The sequence below is a fragment of the Octopus bimaculoides genome, chromosome 8 (genome assembly GCF_046866305.1).
Source record: "Octopus bimaculoides isolate indiv1 chromosome 8, ASM4686630v1, whole genome shotgun sequence".
In the NCBI taxonomy this organism is placed as follows: domain Eukaryota; kingdom Metazoa; phylum Mollusca; class Cephalopoda; order Octopoda; family Octopodidae; genus Octopus; species Octopus bimaculoides.
This window is the reverse complement of record NC_142935.1, coordinates 76,935,820-76,957,144: the sequence shown is the minus strand read 5'-3', so window position 1 is coordinate 76,957,144 and position 21,325 is coordinate 76,935,820. Positions and strand designations below refer to the sequence as shown.

Sequence of the window (21,325 nt, the reverse complement as noted above, 5' to 3'; positions counted from 1 at the left end):
TTCAACCGACATGTGGTCAGGAAAACCAGTCACAAACGCCAACTTTACTGTCCGATCTAGCGATTCTCCCTCGTAGCCCGCCAGTTTAGCCAATCTCCTAAGTTTGTTGGCAAACACGTTGACCTGTTCGCCAGTCCACTTCGCTCTCCCCAGGCGAGCGTACGCTTCAAACATTCCTTCTGCGAAGGCCTCCATCAAGCGGATTTCTATTTTCTCCGCGCTAACTTGGTCCCTCTCTTCCATCTCTAAAAATAGCGCCAACGCTGGACCATCTAAGTACAGTAGTAGAAAGCTTGCCAAGTCGCCTATCCCATGGAGCTTCGCGACCAGCTTCATCTTTTTTAGCCACGCGACCACGTCCGTGTCACCGCAAAACGGTTTAATCATATCGTTCGAAATCCGGACTACACTCATAATTTTTTTTTTTTTTTAATTTTTTTTATGGGCCGAAATAGCTTGTGGTGTGATGGAGGAAAAAGACAACAAGAAGCAAAAGGACAGAATGAAAACGTTGGACCTTACCTTGTCGACCGCGGTGAAGTAAACGATCGCTCCAGATCAAAACACGTCTTTCTTGTAAGCTGTCTGTCTTCTGACTGCCCCCCACGTGCTGGCCTTCGACCGCGTGTGTCCGACTTCCCGTCTGGCCCTTCCGGTCTGGCTTCACTTCCGTTTGCTTCATCTCTCTCCACCAACAACACATAGCTCATCACAGCCCATAACACCACAGGCACAAAAGATATATTTTCTAACCCTGACCTTGCTCTTTTCACATTTTCTATTATTTTGGTTTGAGAAGCTTCCAAGATAAGTTTCTTTCAATGTTGCTGTAATAAATGTCTGCTGTGTCTTACTGAGAATCATTTCCCACATATTTCCTGCGTTGTTTTATTTTGGATTTATTTAAGATATCGCTTGTTGAAATCTGAAATGGGCAAAAGTCGGCAAAACAACAGAACTATGTGCCCCTTACCCCTCAACTATCGAATCTTTTCCCTGGTAGCTTTCTTTAAAATACTGACTGGTATTTTAAATGAAATGTTCTAGAAATTCGTTTTCGTGAGAGCAAATCACAATTATCAAACAACGCAAAAAGAGGGGTTATTTACACCATCTATCTGGAAAATTTCGTTAAAAACACTAGCCCCTTGTTAATATTTTCACATTTGATTCCCAGTTCTAATAATTTTTATATTTTATCTTTGTATAATAGTGCTCACTTGCTTAGTAAATATTACTTTCTTTATTTTATCAGTCATAATTTCTGTCTTTTAAACAAACATCACGGTAGTCCAACAGCAGAGGGAGAAGTAATTTGTGAAGTTTTACCTTCCCCTCAAAGCAACATAGAGATTACAGTTCAGTAGCCCACCTGTAAACATTGCAGTGTGTGTGTGAGAGAGAGAACATTGCAAACAATGAATGAAATAAACATGAAATGAAAAAATCGTATAAATAAAAGGGCATTACTACAGATGTATACACCCCCGACTTTGTTGCCTCATGACATCCAGAAAAATGGATACTTTTTAACAAAATTTTCTACAAATACCGCTTAGATGTTGTGGCTTCAGAGTATATAGGAATTTATGGGAAAGAATTTTTCTGAGGGGGTGGAGAGAGGAGTTTTGGAAAATTCACACGATCTGACTTTTTTCCCCTCATAACTTTCAGGAAGATGGATATGAAAATTTGTACAAATCCCTTTCAAACGGTGCTAGATTACGATTATAAAGAAATTTGGGGGGCAAAATTTTTTTTGGGATTTTCCCCATTTTTTTTCAATCGCAGCCTTCAAAATGATGGGGTTGGAATCTTTGTATGAAAAAAGTTTTGAAAATTTTTTTACACCCCTCTCCACACTCATCATCCCACTCTGGACCTATTTTGAGCTTTTTTTTTTTGCACTTCAAAACCATGGAAAGAATATTTTCGGTAAAAAATAAAAAATGAAAAAATCGTTAATATTTTCAGAAGGAAAAGTGAGTGATTAAGGGTGATTTTGGTGGTGTTTCTAGCACATCCAAAGACAACCCTCTTGGTTTCTTTATCACTCTTGCATATTGATGTTTTTCAATATTTTCCCCCCATAAATAATACATTTATACGTTATAAAAAAGAAAATTTTAAAAATTATGAATTTTTTTGCAACCTCACTCCCTGCCTCCAATTGTTTCTGTTTAGAAATTAAAATATTGGAGAACCTGAGGTCATTGCTGGCATTTATCCACAGTGATTTAAAAAAATTACGGAGATGCACTTCCATAGCAAGTGACTTGTTCTGAGATTGTGTGCTGAAACAAAAACAATTGTAGCATGGAGGATGTTTGTAAGCCATTCAAGAACACACAAAAACAGTTAGTTTCACTTTAACATTTAAATTTCATTTGTCATCATCATCATCATCATCATCATACGTCCGCCTTCCATGCTAGCATGGGTTGGGTGATTTGACTGAGGACTGGCGAACCAGATGGTTGCACCAGGTTCCAATCTGATCTGGCAGAGTTTCTACAGCTGGATGCCCTTCCTAACGCTAACCACTCCGAGAGTGTAGTGGGTGCTTTTACGTGCCACCAGCACAAGGGCCAGTCTGGCAGTACTGGCAATGGCCATGCTCAAAATGGTGTTTTTTACGTGCCACCTGCACAGGAGCCAGTCCAGCATCACTGGCAATGACCTCGCTCGAATGTTTTTTCACTTGCCACAGTCAAAAGATTTTTGTTGCTTTGAAACTGCGACCTGTTCACTGACAAAAGTTCACGAAAGTGATGTGTGTAAGAGCATCAGACTTCTTCATTGTTGTTGGTGTTATGAAGGGCAACCAGCCAAAGTAGACATTGGAGCTCAGTGATGTCGTCTGATTTGTTAGATCGTGATGCACTGTCCAACACATGTCAGCATGGAAAACAGACATTATATCTATTGGCTCATCCCATAAATAATGTGTTTTTTTAATACTCTTATTTTTCAAAATTAAGATAAAGTTCTTTTTTAGTCTAAAATATACTCTTCATTTTCTACACTGCTCTTCCATTTATCTGGTAGACTTGCAAGGCCCCTCTTCCAAAATTCACTTGTCCGTGGTGAAAAATACTCCTCCAGTACTGTTTTGACTTTGTCTACAGAATTCATATTTTTTCCGTCCAAACGATTTTGAAGTATGCGGAATAAATGATAATCAGATGGGGAAATGTCTGGTGAATATGGTAGGTGGAGCATTGTTTCCCATTCAAACTGCTCCAGCCTTTGGAATGTCATCCTTGCTGTATGTGGCTGAGCATTATGCTGGTGGAAGAACACCTTTCACTGTGAAACCAAAGATGGTCATTTTTTCTTCTAGTACTGACTTACGCTGCTTGCAGTAGATCTCCTTTGTTAACGTTTGATTTGGGTTTAAAAGTTCAAAGTGGACTAAACCTTTCATATCCCACCAAACAGATAACACTTTAAGTAGGTGAAGGCCTTCTTTAGCCTGAGGTGGTGGTGTTTCTCCCTTCCCTACCCACTGTCTTCGGTGCTTGACATTTTTATAGAGAACCCATTTCTCGTCACCAGTCATTCAGTCCCAAAAAAGTTCATTCGTGAGACGTGACAGCAAAGAAGAGCACACATTCACTCTCTGTGCATGATTAGACTTGGAAAGTTTGTGAGGAACCCATTGACTCAATTTACTGACTTTTCAAATGGCATGCAAGTGTCGATGAATGGTTGAATGACCAAATCGAAGCTTCTCTGCTAGTTCCTCAACAGTTATGGGATTTTGTTTCACCAGAGTTTGCAGGACGTCCTTGTCAAGCTCTGCAAATCTTCCAGAATAAGTCTCGTCTTCTAGGATGTAGTTTCTGGTTTGGAATTTCTGGAACCACCATTGACACTGGCTTACGCTTATTGTCCAATCCCCATATAGTAACTTAGAAAGAAAACACACACACACACACATTAATATTCCTTGCACTTTCCGTTGTGTTGTTGCCTTTGTTGAACCCATAAAACAAAATATGCTGAATATGCTCCTTTGCCACTTCTATTATGGCTTTGAAGAAATAACTTAAAATCAAACTGTACTTTCAAAACTTGCACTAAGTATGAGAACAGTAAAATTACTACCAGAAATACACTTGCATACATACACAAACAAATTTTATTTCACCTTTATTTTTATTTATTCTTTATTCCTGCTTCCTTATTTATTTAGTCTATTATATATTTTAATCGTTTACTTTTACTCTTATATGCTTTAATTGATTATTATCATTATTTTTGAATTTAAATATAAATATCAAGTAATGCGCAAATGAACATACACGCTCACACAAATAATAAACATACTTTTATATTTAAATATAAATGATTACTTTCATAACCTTTTATAATATGCATAAATACTTACAAATTAATACAGTTACTTAGGAAGAAAACACACACACACACATACAATAATACATAAACAAAGACATTCATACTTATTTGATATGTATATATGCATTTAAACCGATATAATATACGCATGAACTTATGTTTATTTCACTTTCATGCAGTTTATTTTATTTTATTTTGTTCATTTTATTTTAATTTTCATTCTTTAGTTTTTATATTATATTTTTGCTCTTATATACTTTAATTTATATACCCTAATAAATAACTTAAAAAGAAACATATATATGCATCCGCATGCACGTTGGTGTATAAACTATTGACATCCATACTTGTTGTGTGTATATATATACAAGGGTTGGACAAAATAATGGAAACACCTAGCATCATAGCATCATAATTTTGAAATATCTATAAAACCGTCAAAAGCTTGTTTATTTTTGTTTTTTTGATTTATTATTAGTGTTGCTTAATACATTTTTCTAAAATTGCTGTTTCTTTTCAGATATCATCAGAAAATGGTAATTAAAATTCATTAAAATGACAGATCTATTGGACTTTCAAAGTGGTCAAATTGTTGGTGCTTGTATGGCAGACGCTAGCATAACAAAAACAGCAGAAATGTTTGGTGCATCAAGAAGTACTGTCTCGATAGTAATGACAGCCTTTGAGAAAGAGAGAAAAACCTCCTTGTCAAAACAAAACTCCGGAAGAAAACCAAAACTTTCAGATAAGGATTGTCGGACTCTTACGCAAATTGTTAGAAAGGATCACAAAGGTACAACTCCCAAAATTAGTGCAGAGCTTAATGACCACCTTGAGAATCCAGTTTCCACAAAAACTGTTCGCTGGGGGCTGCACAAAGCTGGATTTCACTGGAGGGCTTCAATCAGAAAACCACTACTTTCAAAAACAAACGTTGCAAAGCGTTCATAGTGGAGTAAAAACCTACAGAATTGGTCCCTAGAGCAATGGAAGAATGTTATTTTCTCGGACGAACCATCCATTACCTTATTTCTGACCACTGGCTGAGTATACGTGTGGAGACAGCCGAAAGAAGCATTTGACTCAGATTGCCTTCTTCCAACTGTTAAACATGGAGAAAGATCTGATGATCTGGGGTGGGGTGGGGGTCTATATCTTGGAAATCCGCCGACCCAGTGGTTTCCCTTCATGGCAGAATTAATAGTCAAGACTATTTAAGCATTTTACCTGATTAAATTCATCGTATGGTTGCAAAACTGTTCACACAGCTAAAGTTGTTACTGAATGGCACGAGGAACATTCTAGTGAAGTTGAACATCGTATCTGGCCACCACAGTCCCCAGATCTCAATATTATTGAACATTTATGGTGCATACAGTTCTATATTTAAGAGATGAGGAATTATGTATATTATTTGGATTATTTACATTCGACGGATATTTATGGTGCATTTTAGAAAAACAAGTAAAGAGTCAATATCCTCCACCATCATCACACATCCATATGTGTGTGCATCTGAATATATGTACATATATTTTTTATATATATGCATGTGTGTACATGTCTGCGTGTGAGTGTATGTGTGTGTGTATGGAAACACTCAGTGATGCATGGTATATCGGTGTGTAAGTGATTGTATAAGTATGGGCTAATGGATGAATGTATTTTGCGTAATGGTACAGTTTGGCATGTGCAGAATAACATGTTGAAACTGAATAAATAAACAGACAACGTGTACATTGCAGCTCATGTCGAACGTGATAACACACTCATACCAAGCAAATTGAAACCGTCAGCGTTTGTAAGTTTCAAAGAAGAAGCCATGAATGTTGTAGCATGAAAATCTAAATTTACTTACGGAAACAGTAACTGAGTATCGCTGAGGAGATACATATAGATCTTCTTATACAGGTAAATCGTTACATAATTTAATTTAAACTTAACTTTATATCCTGTATATACGAGGATCTGTATGTATCAAAACATTTGCAGTGATTAAAAAGCTGCCTAACCGTACTAACTCTTACTTTTGACTCTTTTACTTTTTACTTTCACACATGAGGAATACCTAAGACTAGAATTGGTAGCATACCATAAGAATACTACCGGCTATTTCGGAATTCTAAAGGTGAACAAGCTGTATTTGAGAATTTCTTGGATTCCATCAGGACCAGCAGTTGAGTTTGCATCCACCTCATCTATGGCTGGTAGTAAATCTTCTTTGCTAATATCGATGCATTCCATCGTAACTGCCTCGCTGGTTATAGGTGAGGCAAGAAAGAGGTCCACTGGTTTATTCACTTCTCTGTGTTCCAACGGGGTGGTAAAGACACTTTTGAACTGGCCATTCAGTACCTCACTGATCCTGGTTGGAATATCTGTGAGGGAGCCATCCTTTTGGAAGAGGGGGTCCTATCTTGCAGCGTAATGAAAGAAGGCCATTGTTTTTTTATAACCCAGGCTTCTTTGTATGTTCTTTCCCTCACATAGGATTGTTGCGGGCTTTTTTCAATCTCCATCAGTGTTGTTTTTAGGCAGGACCTTTTGCTACTTGTGGGATGTTGGTTGAGATGATTTGCAACCTTCGTCTGTTGTCTCATGAGGATCTTCCTCTCCCTTGGAATCTTGTTCCTATTTGCTATGGCCTTCTGCTCTGAGACATATTTCTGGCATATGGTTTGCACAAAAGACATGAAATATTCTAGTTTCATGCCAATGTCTGGTGTGGAGAAACATTTTGACTAATCCTGTCTGAGGATCTCTTTTTGGATCGATTTCCAGTCTGCTTTGTGGAAGTTCAGATTGGAGAGATTTTGGGTGCTTCCTTTAGGCTGTATGTCTCTGGCTACTTTCAGCCCAAACATAGACAGCCCTATTATGTTGTGATCCGAGACTAATGTTGGCGTCACTTTCACATCATGAACAATGTCTATATTATTCGTGGAGCAGAGATCCAAAATGTTATTCGCCCTAGTTTGTCTGAGTACAACTTGCTCTATAAATAGGGCATTGGTGAGGTTGAGCAGGGACTCCACTTGTGCTTGCTTGTAATGAGGCCTTTGGGCCATTTGACATTGGGGAAGTTGAAATCACTCATAAGAAATATGCTCACATGGTGTTCCAGTTTCATGAGGATTTCTTTAATTCTTGTGAGGCAATCTTCAAACTTGCTTACGTGGTTTGGAGCATCTGGTGGGCGATATGCATTACATATGACTATATTGTGTTGTCTTATGTATACAATTAGAGTGTCACATACTGAATTTCAGTATGACAATATGACCTGGGGTGTGAGGTCTTCATAGATGTATACAGCAACTCCACCATGGCTCCTTTCCTTTCTGTCTATTCACAGTATGGTATATTTTGGTACGTGTACTTCAGCATCCTCTATATCAGGGCTCAGATGAGTTTCCACAAGTGCTATGCATAGGGCTTGATTGCATGCAGCAAGGTCTCTCAGGAAAAAAATTTTGCTTTTGTTGTTGTGATGCCACAGGCCCCCAATATTTAGTAAAAATATTGGCATGACGACTGTGCAGGCATTAGGGGAGGCCATTCTGTGTCTGTTTATTGTGGTGGTCTTGCACAGTGGTGGGCAAGGTTCCTTGTTTATGCTTGATGTAGCCAGGTCAGCTGCTGCACAAATCTTTTGCACCCTGCACAAAAAAGACTCTTGCTCAGCTGTTGCCTTGCACATAACATCTGAAGAGCACACTGCATTTGTATGTATTTTCTGTGGTGGAAATTGGTGCCTTTCCTCAGGGAAGTATTTCTCCTTAAGGCCCCTGTAGTTTTGGTGGTATCTTGGGTGAACAAACTGGCAGTTTGTGCCGTCTTCCCATGCCAAGATTTGCTTTGCAGGTCCTTGAGTTCACTCCAAATTTCTTCTCTGCTCTAGGGTTTTGGATTCCATCGGAGCCTCCATGTTTTTGTTTCTTGTTTTGTGGTTTTGGGTTTCAGTTTTAATTATTTCATTTTTTCCTTTTCCTTTTTCTCCCCTTATTTATGTTTGTGCTCATGTTCTTTCCTTCCTTTTCTGGTGGTTGCACTTGCATTCCTCTGGTTGTCCAATGGGGTGAGGACTCCATTCCTTTGTAGGACCACTGGCACAGAGGGGCTTCTGGTTGCTGCTTCCTTAGCTTCCCTATCCTTATCAGCCTTGTCATTCACAGGGGTGGGAGATCCATTCCTTTGAGGAACCACTGGATCAAAGAGACTTCTGGTTTTTGTTTTGTTTTCCCTATCCTTGTCAGCCATGCCACAGTAGTTTTCCATGATGACATCAAGAGTGTCAATGTGTGGTCTGATAAGGGCATAGGATTGGAAGAATTCATTTTTCTTTCCCTCTATCTGCTCAGTGGTTCTACAGAAGCCATTATATATATATATGTATGTATGTATGTATAGTTTTAGGGAAAAGAACCACGGTTCATGAACTCATCGATGAAAATCCACTGTCACATATAGAAAAATTAATAATTAAAAGCACAATAAATGAGTATAATATAATACAAAGTAAATATCATGAGATAAAGACAATAAAATGACTACATGTGTTTCATAACTAATTTTCAAATAGGAAGGAAATTTAAATCGATTAAAACTATCGAAAATCAATTCTATTCAAAAATATAGCTAATCTTCAGGTCAAAATACAAAAAATAATAACAAATGAATGTATATATCAACCAACAATAAATACCAAATGAATTTATATAAAATACTTATTGTATAAAGATAGAAAAATATTATTAATAATATCAAAATAATAAACATTCCATAATCAACCCTATGTTCATTATAATATATGCTAACAGGTATATTATATACAAAAACCAGCTTAAATAATTTATTTTTTTTTCGTTTCAAATACAATTTGAACGAAGTTTAAGGTTAAAATAATAATAAAGATAATATTAGCACATATTTAAATGATGCAATAGTTAAAGCTAGACTATTTAAGACTAAAAATGTTTATTTAATTATCATTAAAAATCAATTGAATAAGAAAAAAATACAAGAATACTTATTTTTTTCAAATGATATAAACAAAGTAAAAATTATACTAATCAAAATGTTGTTGCAGTTCAAACTGAAACTTAAACGTAAGAATCAGAACTAAAGGTTTATTAGAAATAAAAATATGAATGAAAGATTAAACTTTATATAGCTTAAGTCTTAATAAAAAAACCTTTAACGATATTATCTATAACTATAGTATAGCTGAGTTTGTGAGTGTGTGTGTTGCATCTATAGAAATCCACATTTTCCACTTTTTCGTAAAATTTTTTACATCAATGGAATTTTCTCGATGTGAACTTTCCAGTGCAGTGATTAGATTTTTTAAATTCCATTTACTTTGTGTGATTTAAGGGAGATTTGGCTGTTATTTCTAGCAACTTTCATATTTCTTCCCTTCTACCTGTAACAGCGTTCTTACACATCGATCACGCGTTCAACATATAATATAGAGAGTAAGAGTAAAAGAGGGAGAGAGAGAGAGAGAAAGTGATACATACAAAGTCATAGATTAACTTGGTTTACCTTTTCACTCTTACTTCTTCTTCCTCTCTCTCATTTAATACCTTTCCTCTACCTCTAACATATTTTTCATGATATAGAAACGTAAAAACACACAACCACACATACGTGATCTGTGACAACAACACACATAAACACATACACACATCAACATTATAGATATAAGATTTACTTTGTGTGTGTTTATTATACAAACACGCACATGCGTTGCTATCTTATAACTGTCTTCCGTTTTCCCTTCTTTTCTTTCTCTCTCTTCATTACTCCCATTCTATATTCCTTTCTCTCTTCCTGTCTCCCTCTTTTTTTTACAAGTTTAAATGGTCCCACTCACACAAAGCACTAATAATAAATTGTTTTGTTTAAGTTAGCACTACACTCTGAGTGGTTGGCGTTAGGAAGGGCATCCAGCTGTAGAAACTCTGCCAAATTAGATTGGAGCCTGGTGTTGCCATCCGGTTTCACCAGTCCTCAGTCAAATCGTCCAACCTATGCTAGCATGGAAGGCGGACGTTAAACGATGATGATGATGATGATGATGAGGACATGATAGAAAGGAGAAAGATATTCATTGCAAATCAGTGAACTTCATTAGAAATGTGGGTAATTTTTCAGATTAACACCCGCACGATTTTCACTATGGTGTTAGGGTTAGGATTAGGGTTAGTGTTACAGTTACGGTTTTAAGGTTAGGGTTTTAGGGTTAGGGGTTAGGGTTTGGGTTAGGATTAGGGTTTTAGGGTTAGGGTTAGGTAATCGTGCGGGTGTTAATCTGAAAAATTACCGAAATGTGAAAACTGCCGACCCTGCCATCTGTTATAACTTTTGTTGTTCTGTTTAATATGTACATAGATTATGCCTACAAAGAAGAGAGTTTGCTGGGGAAAGAATGCAACCGGTTTAAAAAGACAGCAACAGACTGCACCAATTCACCACATTCCAGAAGCTACTTCAAACATAATGCAAAATGGTGCATCAACATCTATTGCCCAATCTGATAGAATTCTAGCAGAACTGTGTAGCAACAGATCGCCAGCAATTGCTTCATCACAAATTGCCGTCCTAGCTCCTGCGAAAAGGGATTATCCTGCTATGTATAATCAGGGTAGCACAAAAAGTTGTTTTGCACAAGCATTTGTATAGCCAATTATCACAATTTTAAAGTCGGAGCATGAGTTAAGTCCCCTTCTAGCGACTGTGATCCTTCGCAAACGATCACCGTCTATTTTGTAAACAATGTTACGAAACTGTTCGTTTTCGCCGTTTCTCCACAACTAATTTCCAAAGATTAGCTATATTCTTTAATAGAATTGATTTTCGATAGTTTTAATCGATTTAAATTTCCTTCCTATTTGAAAATTAGTTATGAAACACGTGTAGTCATTTTATTGTCTTTATCTTATGATATTTACTTTGTATTATATTATACTCATTTATTGTGCTTTTAATTATTAATTTTTCTATATGTGACTGGATTTTCATCGATGAGTTCATGAACCTTGGTTCTTTTCCCTAAAACTATATATTTATATATATTTTACTCTGAAACTTAATTTAATTTTAATTTTTAATAAATTGATTTTAATTGAGTTTTTACCTGTAATTTTGGATTTTATCCCTAATATTATTATTATGTGTGTATATATATATATATATATACACATACACATATATACACATATACATAAATGTAAATCACAAATGGAAAAAAACCCAACGATACATACACACACACACACACACATTTATATATATGTATGTATGTATATAGATAGATAGATAGATAAATAGATAAATAAATGGAGTTAAACGCAGGTGTTATTGAAATCTTTTTACTTCCGACATATGTTTCAAAGAAAACATTGGTATTATTCCAGAAGGAATAAAATGATGTAAAACAATGCAATCATGTCATCAGGAAAAGAAAGAAACCAAACACATCAGTAAGACATTTTAACAGAATGTGATGACTGCGTATATGATGAAGGGAATGCTAGCAAGTTTTTAAAAATAAAACCGTTAATAGATATAACGTCAAAGGCAGTTTATAGAAAGAGGAGGAGAAAGAAAGAAATTAGCAGAAAACTAATAGTGGAAAGATATATAGCGATAGGAATAAAGCTTAAAGGCTTGTAAGTAGATATATTTAGTGGAAGTGAAATGTAAGAAGACAGTTAAAGGTCGAATTTTATAGAATGGTAAAAATCATGTATACATATGTATATATACACATACATACATGTATATATATATATATACACACACACACACACACACATACATAATGATTCAAAATCAAGGTGCAGAAATGGCGTATTCCGAATGAACAAGGTAATGTAATCCGATGGTAGAAAGAATTCCGCGAATTAGGTATTCTGAAGTCAGTCAGAAGGTTGGGGTTTATGTGAGCGTGTGGTATATAGTAAATCCCAAAAAGAACAAACAAACACAAAAAAACAACAACGCGAGGACATGGTACATGTAAAGTATTAGCAGATGCTCAAGGGAGGAAATAAAGATGGTTTAACATTTCGAACAGACGCTATTCTTCAGAAACAGAGGAAAGTCCAATAGAAGGTAAGATGGAGGAAGAAAATCTCCAATGATTTCAAAATGTAACTACATGTGAATCACTTCAACATGTAACCACATGTGAATCGTTGGCGATTTTCTTCCGTCTTCCCTTCTATTGGACTTGCCTCTGTTTCTGAAGAAATGCATCTGCTCGAAACATTAAACCATTTTTCTTTCCTTCCCTGAGCGTCTGCTAATACTTTACATGTACCACGTTCTCGCATTGTTGTTTTGTTTGTTCTTTTTGGGATTTACTATATATATATGTATACATCTGTGTGTGTATGTGTATATATATATATGTATATATATATATATACATATATATATATATATGTGTGTGTGTGTTTAGTAGAAAATATTTTAGTGGGGAAACATGGTGGATATATATAAAGCGAAAAGATGAAAAAATATAGAAGATTTGTTTTACATGATTTAAGAGTATATTAGGGCCATGATAATAAAGGTATTATACAATTTTGTGCAAAATCAGGTTTTGTTCTTTCAACATAATTGAAGTAAGGACCAGTTTTGCATTGCTCATCAAACTGAGAGTTGAAAAAGATAAATTGCTAGGGAAGATAATTGTTCACTCATTTATTTTGCAGTAAAGGGGAAGTAAATCTGTACTTTTTTTTTTGTTCTTTTGTGTTCTATAAATTATTTTGGCTTATATCTTCCATAAGATGGGGTAAGTCCTTTATTTTTAATATGGGTTCATATTTAATTCTTTTTTATATTTTTGGATAAATCAGGCTTCTTTGTTCAGTCTTACTTGTGTTGAGGTCCAGAAGGCAAGTTAATAAAATGGGAAAATTATGAATTGTAGTTGTAATTGTTCTGCACATTTGTTAGTGTGTTGACTGAGGTATATTTGGTGATATTGTTGGGGAGGAAATTTGTCTGTGGAACATACATCTCTTTCAGATCCAATTTCCTATTGAGCCAATATAGTTTCGATGGCAGCCCAAGCATCTGGTTGCATAAATGAGGTTTTTGGAGGTGCAAATGAAGTTAGATTTGATTTTGAATATTTGTCCTTGTCAGAAATGGAATTCTGATGCTTCCAAGAGACTGGGACATGTTCTGAAATTAGGGCGACCACACTTTACGACTATTGTGTCCGTTGTTCTAGAGAATAGTTTGACATTGCTGAGAATCTTTTTCAGTATCTTAGGCTGTTTGCTGCTCTTAATGATTTTATGGTTACTTAGAATTTTTTTGTTTATTTTTTGAATCAGTATGTCTAGGAATGGGAGTGCCTCATGGTTGTGTTCCATTGTAAATTGTATGTTGGTGATAATGTTATTGAGAAGTCTTTTGAACTCTAGGAGCTTATCTATGTCTTCATTCCAGAGGATGAAGCAGTTGTCCAAAAATCTTTTCCAATTTTCTTTTATGTATTGGGAGACAGGGTTTCCAAATTTTGAAAAAGACTCCTGATATATTGTTATTTCTAAATAGCTCATTGTTAGATTGGCAATGGTTGGGGCTGCCTTGGTTCCCATTGCAATTCCAAATTTTTGGCAATAAACAGTGGTGTCAAACATGAAATGGTTGTTTTGGAGGATGAATTTAATTGATTCGATTATGAAATCTTTGTTGATCCATTCTGGTATTTCTTATGAATATTTGTCCAGCCAGAAATGGATTGCTTCTATTCTATAACTATGGGGTATGATGGTGTATAAATTAATCACATCAAATGATACCATGATTGTTTCCTCCTTGACTCTTTCTGGAAGGTGATTTAACATATCTTAGTCATCTCTAATATGACTCTTGATATGTTTTAGAAATGGTTTCAGGAGAATGTCCATGAAGCAACTTAATGTATTTCACAGGATGGTCCAGCTACAATGGGCCATAATTTTAGGTCTGCTGGTGTATGTATGTATGTATGTATGCCTTTGGAGATTTTTTGATGGCTTCGTTTATAGTTTGGCTTTTGTAAAGTTTAGGTAGATCATAGAAAAGGCTAGGTTTACATTTATAGTTTATCAAATAGTCTATTTCTTTTTTTTGTTACGTCTTTTCCATGGGTTTGGAGTATTGAAAAGAGGTTTTTCATTATTTTTCAGGGTATGTAATTGTTGACTTTTTTGTAGTGTTCATCATTATTAAGTATGGATACTACTAGATTTTTGTAGTAAAATGTGCCCATTACCACTACTGCACTTCCTTTGTCCGCTTCTTTGATTGTTATTTCCTCACATCCCCCACAAAGACAGAAATAATAATCTCAATGAATTTTGTTACCGCAGTGAAAATTTTCCCTATTATGCCCTGCACAAACAAAAAATTACTTCAAATTTCAGCACCACCCAATGGAAAGAGCTAAACTACAAAACAATGAAGAAATAAGATTGTTAATATTTCACATGACTCCCATCAATATTGCACACAGACAGGAACAGACAAACATGAAACTCATTGATCCAACTTCTCTGTTCTTTTTTTTAAGTTCCTATTATTATTTTCTCTCTGCACTAATGAGTACTATGATAATTTTCAATTCAAATATGAATTTTATCTATGTACAAAACAATTGTATGCATGAATAAACTTCTTATAACTTTTTAACATCTTATCTCCTCCATTTTGACAAATATGATTGGATTTGTAGAACTTCATTCCATGAATTAATCATACACTTAATATTCTAATACTACTATTCATATCTTCGCCAATTTATACCAGTAAACTCACAGCAAAGTATGAAGAATCAATGTTAGAAATCTCTTTTGGAAACCACTCCAATTAAAGGACGAATCCACATTCATTCAACCTGTTACACATGTATATGTGTGCACATGTATGTATATTTGTATAGGTATATATGTGTGTGTGTCTATGTCTGTGTTTATATGTATATGTCTATATGGTATATATGTATGTACATATCTCTTTCTCTCTCTCTCTGTATGTGTGTGTGTATATATATATATATTCAAGTAAAGGATATAAACCTCATTAAGGGATAATAAAATCCAATGAAAATACTGGTTAGTTACCAATCCATAGAAAGTTCAACTATAAGGTAACCATATAAACTGTGGTTCATATATCTATATATTTAAAGAATAAGGAGAAAATGGAGAGGTAATTAATAAAGTATTATTAATTATAAAATATGACAACATATCTGACAGGTATTTCGATTCAGTAATCTTTAGATAATTAATTTATAAAATTAAAATCATTATAAGACAAGTGGCTATAAACCATTAACAGTTAATAGCTGTTATCTCAACATGTATTTCTAATTGGTATATCTTTACTACCTCTGAAAAGATTCATCTTATAATGATTTTAATTTTATAAATTAAATATCTAAAGATTACTGAATCGAAACAGCTGTCAGAGATGTCATATTTTATAATTAATAAATAATATTTTATTAATTACCTCTCCATTTTCTCCTTATTCTTTATATATATATATAGTAACAAACTGAGGAAACGAAATCCTTCAAAGGAGTGTGTTGAACATCCAATTCACTGGTACTTCAGTTGGATACCATATAAATATTGGTATAATTCAATAATAAATATAAATTAAATATAGAGATATTCCATTGACATTCAATAATTTATTTATATTACAATATTACATTAAATACTATGAATATGATATATAACATAACATAATATTATATAAATAATTATAAAAACTGTAAAAGGCCAACAAATTGTTTCAACTTATATATATTTTTTCTGATATATAAAATCACAGTTCAATTATATATAAGTCACTTCAGGGTCCATTGGTTCAGAAAGACGAAATTCGGTCTGGAAAGGACGGCTGGATTGTAAAAGTGACTTGTATATAATTGAAGTGTGATTTTGTATATCAGAAAAAATATGTGTCGAAACAATTTGTTGGCCTTTTATGGTTTTTATAATTATCTATATAATATTATGTTATATTATATTCATAGTATTTAATGTAAGATTGTAATATAAATAAATTATTGAATGTCAATGGAATATTTCTATATTTAATTTACACACACACACACACACACACACACACACACACATATATATATATATATATATATATATATATATATATATAGTGTTTGTGTGTGTATGTATATTTGTCTGCATATATGTATATGTCTGTATGGATGTTTGTGTGTGTATGTTGATATATATATATATATATATATATATATATATGTATATATATACACATATCATCTCAACATACTCTCGCCCTTTCCTTCTCTTGTAAGCAGTAATTACTAATGGGCCAGAGGAAGGTCTCTGACCTATCAGAAATTACTGCTGAGATGCTTAAAATATCTTGTGGAGTGGGATATGGTTTAGTTGCCCATATGATTAATCAGGTTATCCAGTAGAAGGTCATATCCAACAACTGATGTTGTAGTATTATAGTCAACTGCTATGAAAGTAAAGGTGGGCCTCAGACAGAAGTAATTACAGAGGTATCATATTGCTGGACCAGGTGATGAAAGTTACTGAAAGGGTCATTGCTCAACTAAGGAAGAGAGTTAACCTAGATGAGATGCAGTTTGGTTTTGTGCCAGGGAGAAGCACTAGTGATGCTATCTTTGTAGTAAGGCAACTGCAGGAGAAGCATTCTATTTCTTTTCATTTTGTCTGTTTATTTTCATTCTACTCATTGTTATTGTTTCTTTCATTTTCTACACTTTCCACTGTTTTACTTGATTTCATACATTATTTATATATCTGTCTCCTCCTTACTTTTCAATCTTTCTTGTTCATCATGAGAAGAGTGGGACATATTGAGTTCAGTTAACTGTTTATATATAAATATAGTAAAATATTTAGTTGAATCTCTGCATTTTAAGTATCTTCTATATCTTACACTATTTCTCATTTTTTTTTTTTTTTTTTTCAGAATATCAGATGGCATTATTACAACATTTTACATGGGATACGTCATCGTCCATATTTATCATCTTTTACAAACTGAAGGAAGATGCTGTGTATAATAAATATAACCCAAATTGTATAAATCTATAATAGAATTACTGTGAAATATTTTGTTTGAACTGCAATTATTGTCATCAATTCTCTACTGCTTGGAATGAGTACAAGATGATTTTGATTGTAATTTAACTTGGATAAATTTACAAAGAAGTTTGCTGCATCTTCAGGTATTGACACAGGTCACATTTGATGTAACTATAGAAAAGTAAATACAAACGTTAAAAAAACAAGAAAACTAATTATTTATTGTAATGAGACAAGAAAAATTATGGACAAGTGAATACTCTGTGTAACTTAAAAATTGATTTTGTTTCCTGAAGAGATGCCGAATGAGTGTGGAAAATCATCATATCACTGTGATATTTGTGATAAATCATTCTCTCAAAGAGGTAACCTAACTACCCACAAACGTATTCATTCAGGAGATAAACCACATCACTGTGATATCTGTGGTAAATCATTCTCTCTAAAATGTAACCTGACTACTCACAAACGTATTCATACTGGAGAAAAACCATATCAGTGTGATGTCTGTGGTAAATCCTTCTCTGGAAGTAGTGATGTAACTACACATAAACGTATTCATACAGGAGAGGCACCATATCACTGTGATATCTGTAAAAAGTCATTCTCTCAGAAAGGTAATCTCACTACTCACAAACGCATTCATACAGGAGAAAAACCATATCAGTGTAATATCTGTTGTAAGTCATTCTCTCGAAATGAGTTAACTGTTCACAAACGCATTCATACAGGAGAGAAGCCATATCATTGTAATGTCTGTGGTAAATCATTTTATCGAAATGATGAGTTAACTACTCACATACGTGTTCATACAGGTGAGAGACCATATCACTGTGATATCTGTGGCAAATCATTTGCTGTAAATAGTACTTTAATTACTCACAAACGTATTCATACTGGAGAGAAACCATATCAATGTGATGTCTGTGGTAAATCATTTCTTCAAAACAGTGATGTAACTAAACACAAACGTATTCATACAGGAGAAAAACCATATCACTGTAATATTTGTGGTAAATCATTCTCTCAAAATAGTCACTTAACAAAACATGCTTGTGTATGAACAAAAAAGTAACTATTTCAATGTCATAAAAAAATCTGCTTTAATTAAAGAAGTTATGTTTTCACACAAGAAAGATGCAATAATGTGATAACAGCCTGCCAACACTATTTTTTATGATTACAACTAGGTCTATATGAATGAGATAACTTACTATTTTTGATAAGACTGTACTCTCAGAATTCTCGTGTATGTCCTGTTTGACATATTTTCATAAAGAACTAAAAGTTAGTGTTGATTTATTTGACATTGAGGAACAGCTACCCACCACATGGTTCTGAGTTCAGTCCCACTGCGTGACACCTTGGGCAAGTGTCTTCTACTATAGCCTCGGGCCGACCAAAGCCTTGTGAGTGGATTTGGTAGACGGAAACTGAAAGAAGCCTGTTGTATATATATATATGTATGTGTGTGTATATGTTTGTATGTCTGTGTTTGTCCCTGCAACATCGCTTGACAACTGATGCTGGTGTGTTTACGTCCCCGTAACTTAGCGGTTCAGCAAAAGAGACCGATAGAATAAGTACTAGGTTTCCAAAGAATAAGTCCTGGGGTCGATTTGCTCGACTAAAGGCGGTGCTCCAGCATGGCCGCAGTTAAATGACTGAAACAAGTAAAAGAGTAAACTATGAAAGAAAATATTTCATCATACCATAATAGAATATGTTGTTGGCACTCCGTCGCTTACGACGTCGAGGGTTCCAGTTGATCCAATCAATGGAACAACTTGTTCGTGAAATTAACGTGCAAGTGGCTGAGCACTCCACAGACAAATGTACCCTTAACATAGTTCTCGGGAAGATTCAGCGTGACACAGAGTGTGACAAGGCTGGCCCTTTGAAATACAGGTACAACAGAAACAGGAAGAAAGAGTGAGAGAAAGTTGTGTACAGCAGGGTTCGCCACCATCCCCTGCCGGAGCCTCGTGGAGCTTTAGGTGTTTTCGCTCAATAAACACTCACAACGCCCGGTCTGGGAATCGAAACCACGAGTCCACTGCCCTAACCACTGGGCCATTGCACCTCCACAATAGAATATATGTATATGAATATATACAATATCTTATATATTCTGGACCTTACAAAGAAAGATTATTTTACAAAAGAAATCTCTGCTTAGTTGAGCATTGTTGTACATTGTGCAAGTTGAAGGACACAAATTAAAGTGAAAAATATTATTTAGAGGTACTCTTCCTTTCATTATTACAGAGTTACAACTTTTCAGAATTTTTAAAAAATGGAGTGCTGTATAAGGTGAAATTAAGATTATAATGGTATTATTTCTTGTCCAAACAGCAATCACTGTGTTTGCTCTTTAGAGGGACATAAGATTCTCTTTCTCAGTGGCAATGTACAGAGGAAGAGCAAATTGGTGATTCCTAGTATCAGGCTTTAGAATTCTTCCCTTAATATGGGTTTTAAGTTAAAGGTCAGAGGTTTAGTTGTACTGTTTAATTATAGAATTAGAATATAGAATAACAAGCTACTGTAACTTATTTTTGGAGCATAATAATTTTCTCAGTTGTAATTTGGTTTCAAATTTTAATCTTCATGTTGGAAAATACGTTTTTTTTTTTTAAATTTTAGTTTTTGACAAAAAATGGTTGACCACTGTATGTTGGAAAAGAAAATTAGAAACTCTAATGTTGATAATGGAAATTATGCATGGAATCAGGTGTATTAATAAAATACTCTGAACGAGTTTATATTAATATTGGACTCATGAAGGAGTATAAATACATAGATATGTACACCTTCAAACGAAAGGAAGAAAGCTTTTCTAAGAGTTTGCCGATAGAAACAACAGAAAATACCCAGCATCATGGAACATTAACCAGTATATAGGTTTTTATTGTTCATGAAGTGAGAAGTGACTCCATTAAGGACTCCTGAGGCTACAAGTTTGTCGAGCTACAAGCATCAACAAAATCTACAGAACCATTCATATACTGCTATGCCCAGTCATTTTACATTGGTTTTGTGGCAGGTCTACCATCATTATCTTGTCAGAACAGATCAATCTCTTTCTTAAAGCAACCCCAAGAAAAGCAAAAGGCAACAGAGAAAGAAAAAAAAAAAAGAGTACCACACTCGTTTTGAAACCAATAAAAATGTATGGGGGAACTGAAGAGAAGTATCTCAGTCTAAAGACTACCAACATTGCAAAAGATGATCTTGTTTGTTAAAGAAATTTCATCTCATAATGGTGTTGACTCTTCTGTGTTCTGTGATGACAATTCATACTTGAATGTTATTGATGCTACTAATAATTATAAAATTTCATCTAATGAAATATATAATGTAATACAGGAGGATACTGCTTTTGTCTAATTCCTACAGAGAAAACCATTTGCCACTACTTCAACCAAGTCATTAAAATCCCACAAGATGCACATACACAATACATTTCTTTTAAAGGTGGGGAAAAAACACTAGTTTTACTGTTTTGTGTTTCCTTATGCTGAGGGCATTACAGAAATTCTGTTTGAGTACATAGACGGCGTCTTAGCAAATCCCATTCAAAAACAAACAAATTGCTCACGTGACATGCCACTTTGAATTCTCTATTGACATCACTAAATAGTTTTGTTTCATAATATAAGCATTCAAGTCTTTCTATTAAAAATAATCCTGTCAATACATTACATTTGTTCTAACTAGGAAACTAAAACAACACTTTTATTGTTGTTTCTTTTTAAATTAATTCTGAGATTTTATGGTTTGTTTATTTGTAATGTAGTCAGTGATTCAACAATATTTTAATAAAATGTGATGTTTTA

The 21,325-nt window shown here is 34.4% G+C and overlaps 1 protein-coding gene across 3 annotated transcripts in view; it reads left to right on the top strand.

The window, feature by feature from the left end:
- The window catches only part of LOC128248589 (uncharacterized), a 23,119-nt gene extending 1,794 nt beyond the window's left edge, over positions 1–21,325 (top strand). The window contains exons 2-3 of one of the 3 annotated variants that reach the window (XM_089356689.1): positions 4,883–5,887; positions 17,371–21,325. In XM_089356689.1, the coding sequence (XP_089212815.1) occupies positions 17,785–18,549 (765 nt within the window). In that variant the 5' untranslated portion in view covers positions 4,883–5,887; positions 17,371–17,784 and the 3' untranslated portion in view covers positions 18,550–21,325. Of the gene's footprint in view, positions 1–4,882; positions 6,274–17,370 lie in introns of all 3 variants that reach the window. The other 2 variants (XM_089356688.1, XM_089356691.1) reach the window with 2 other exon arrangements.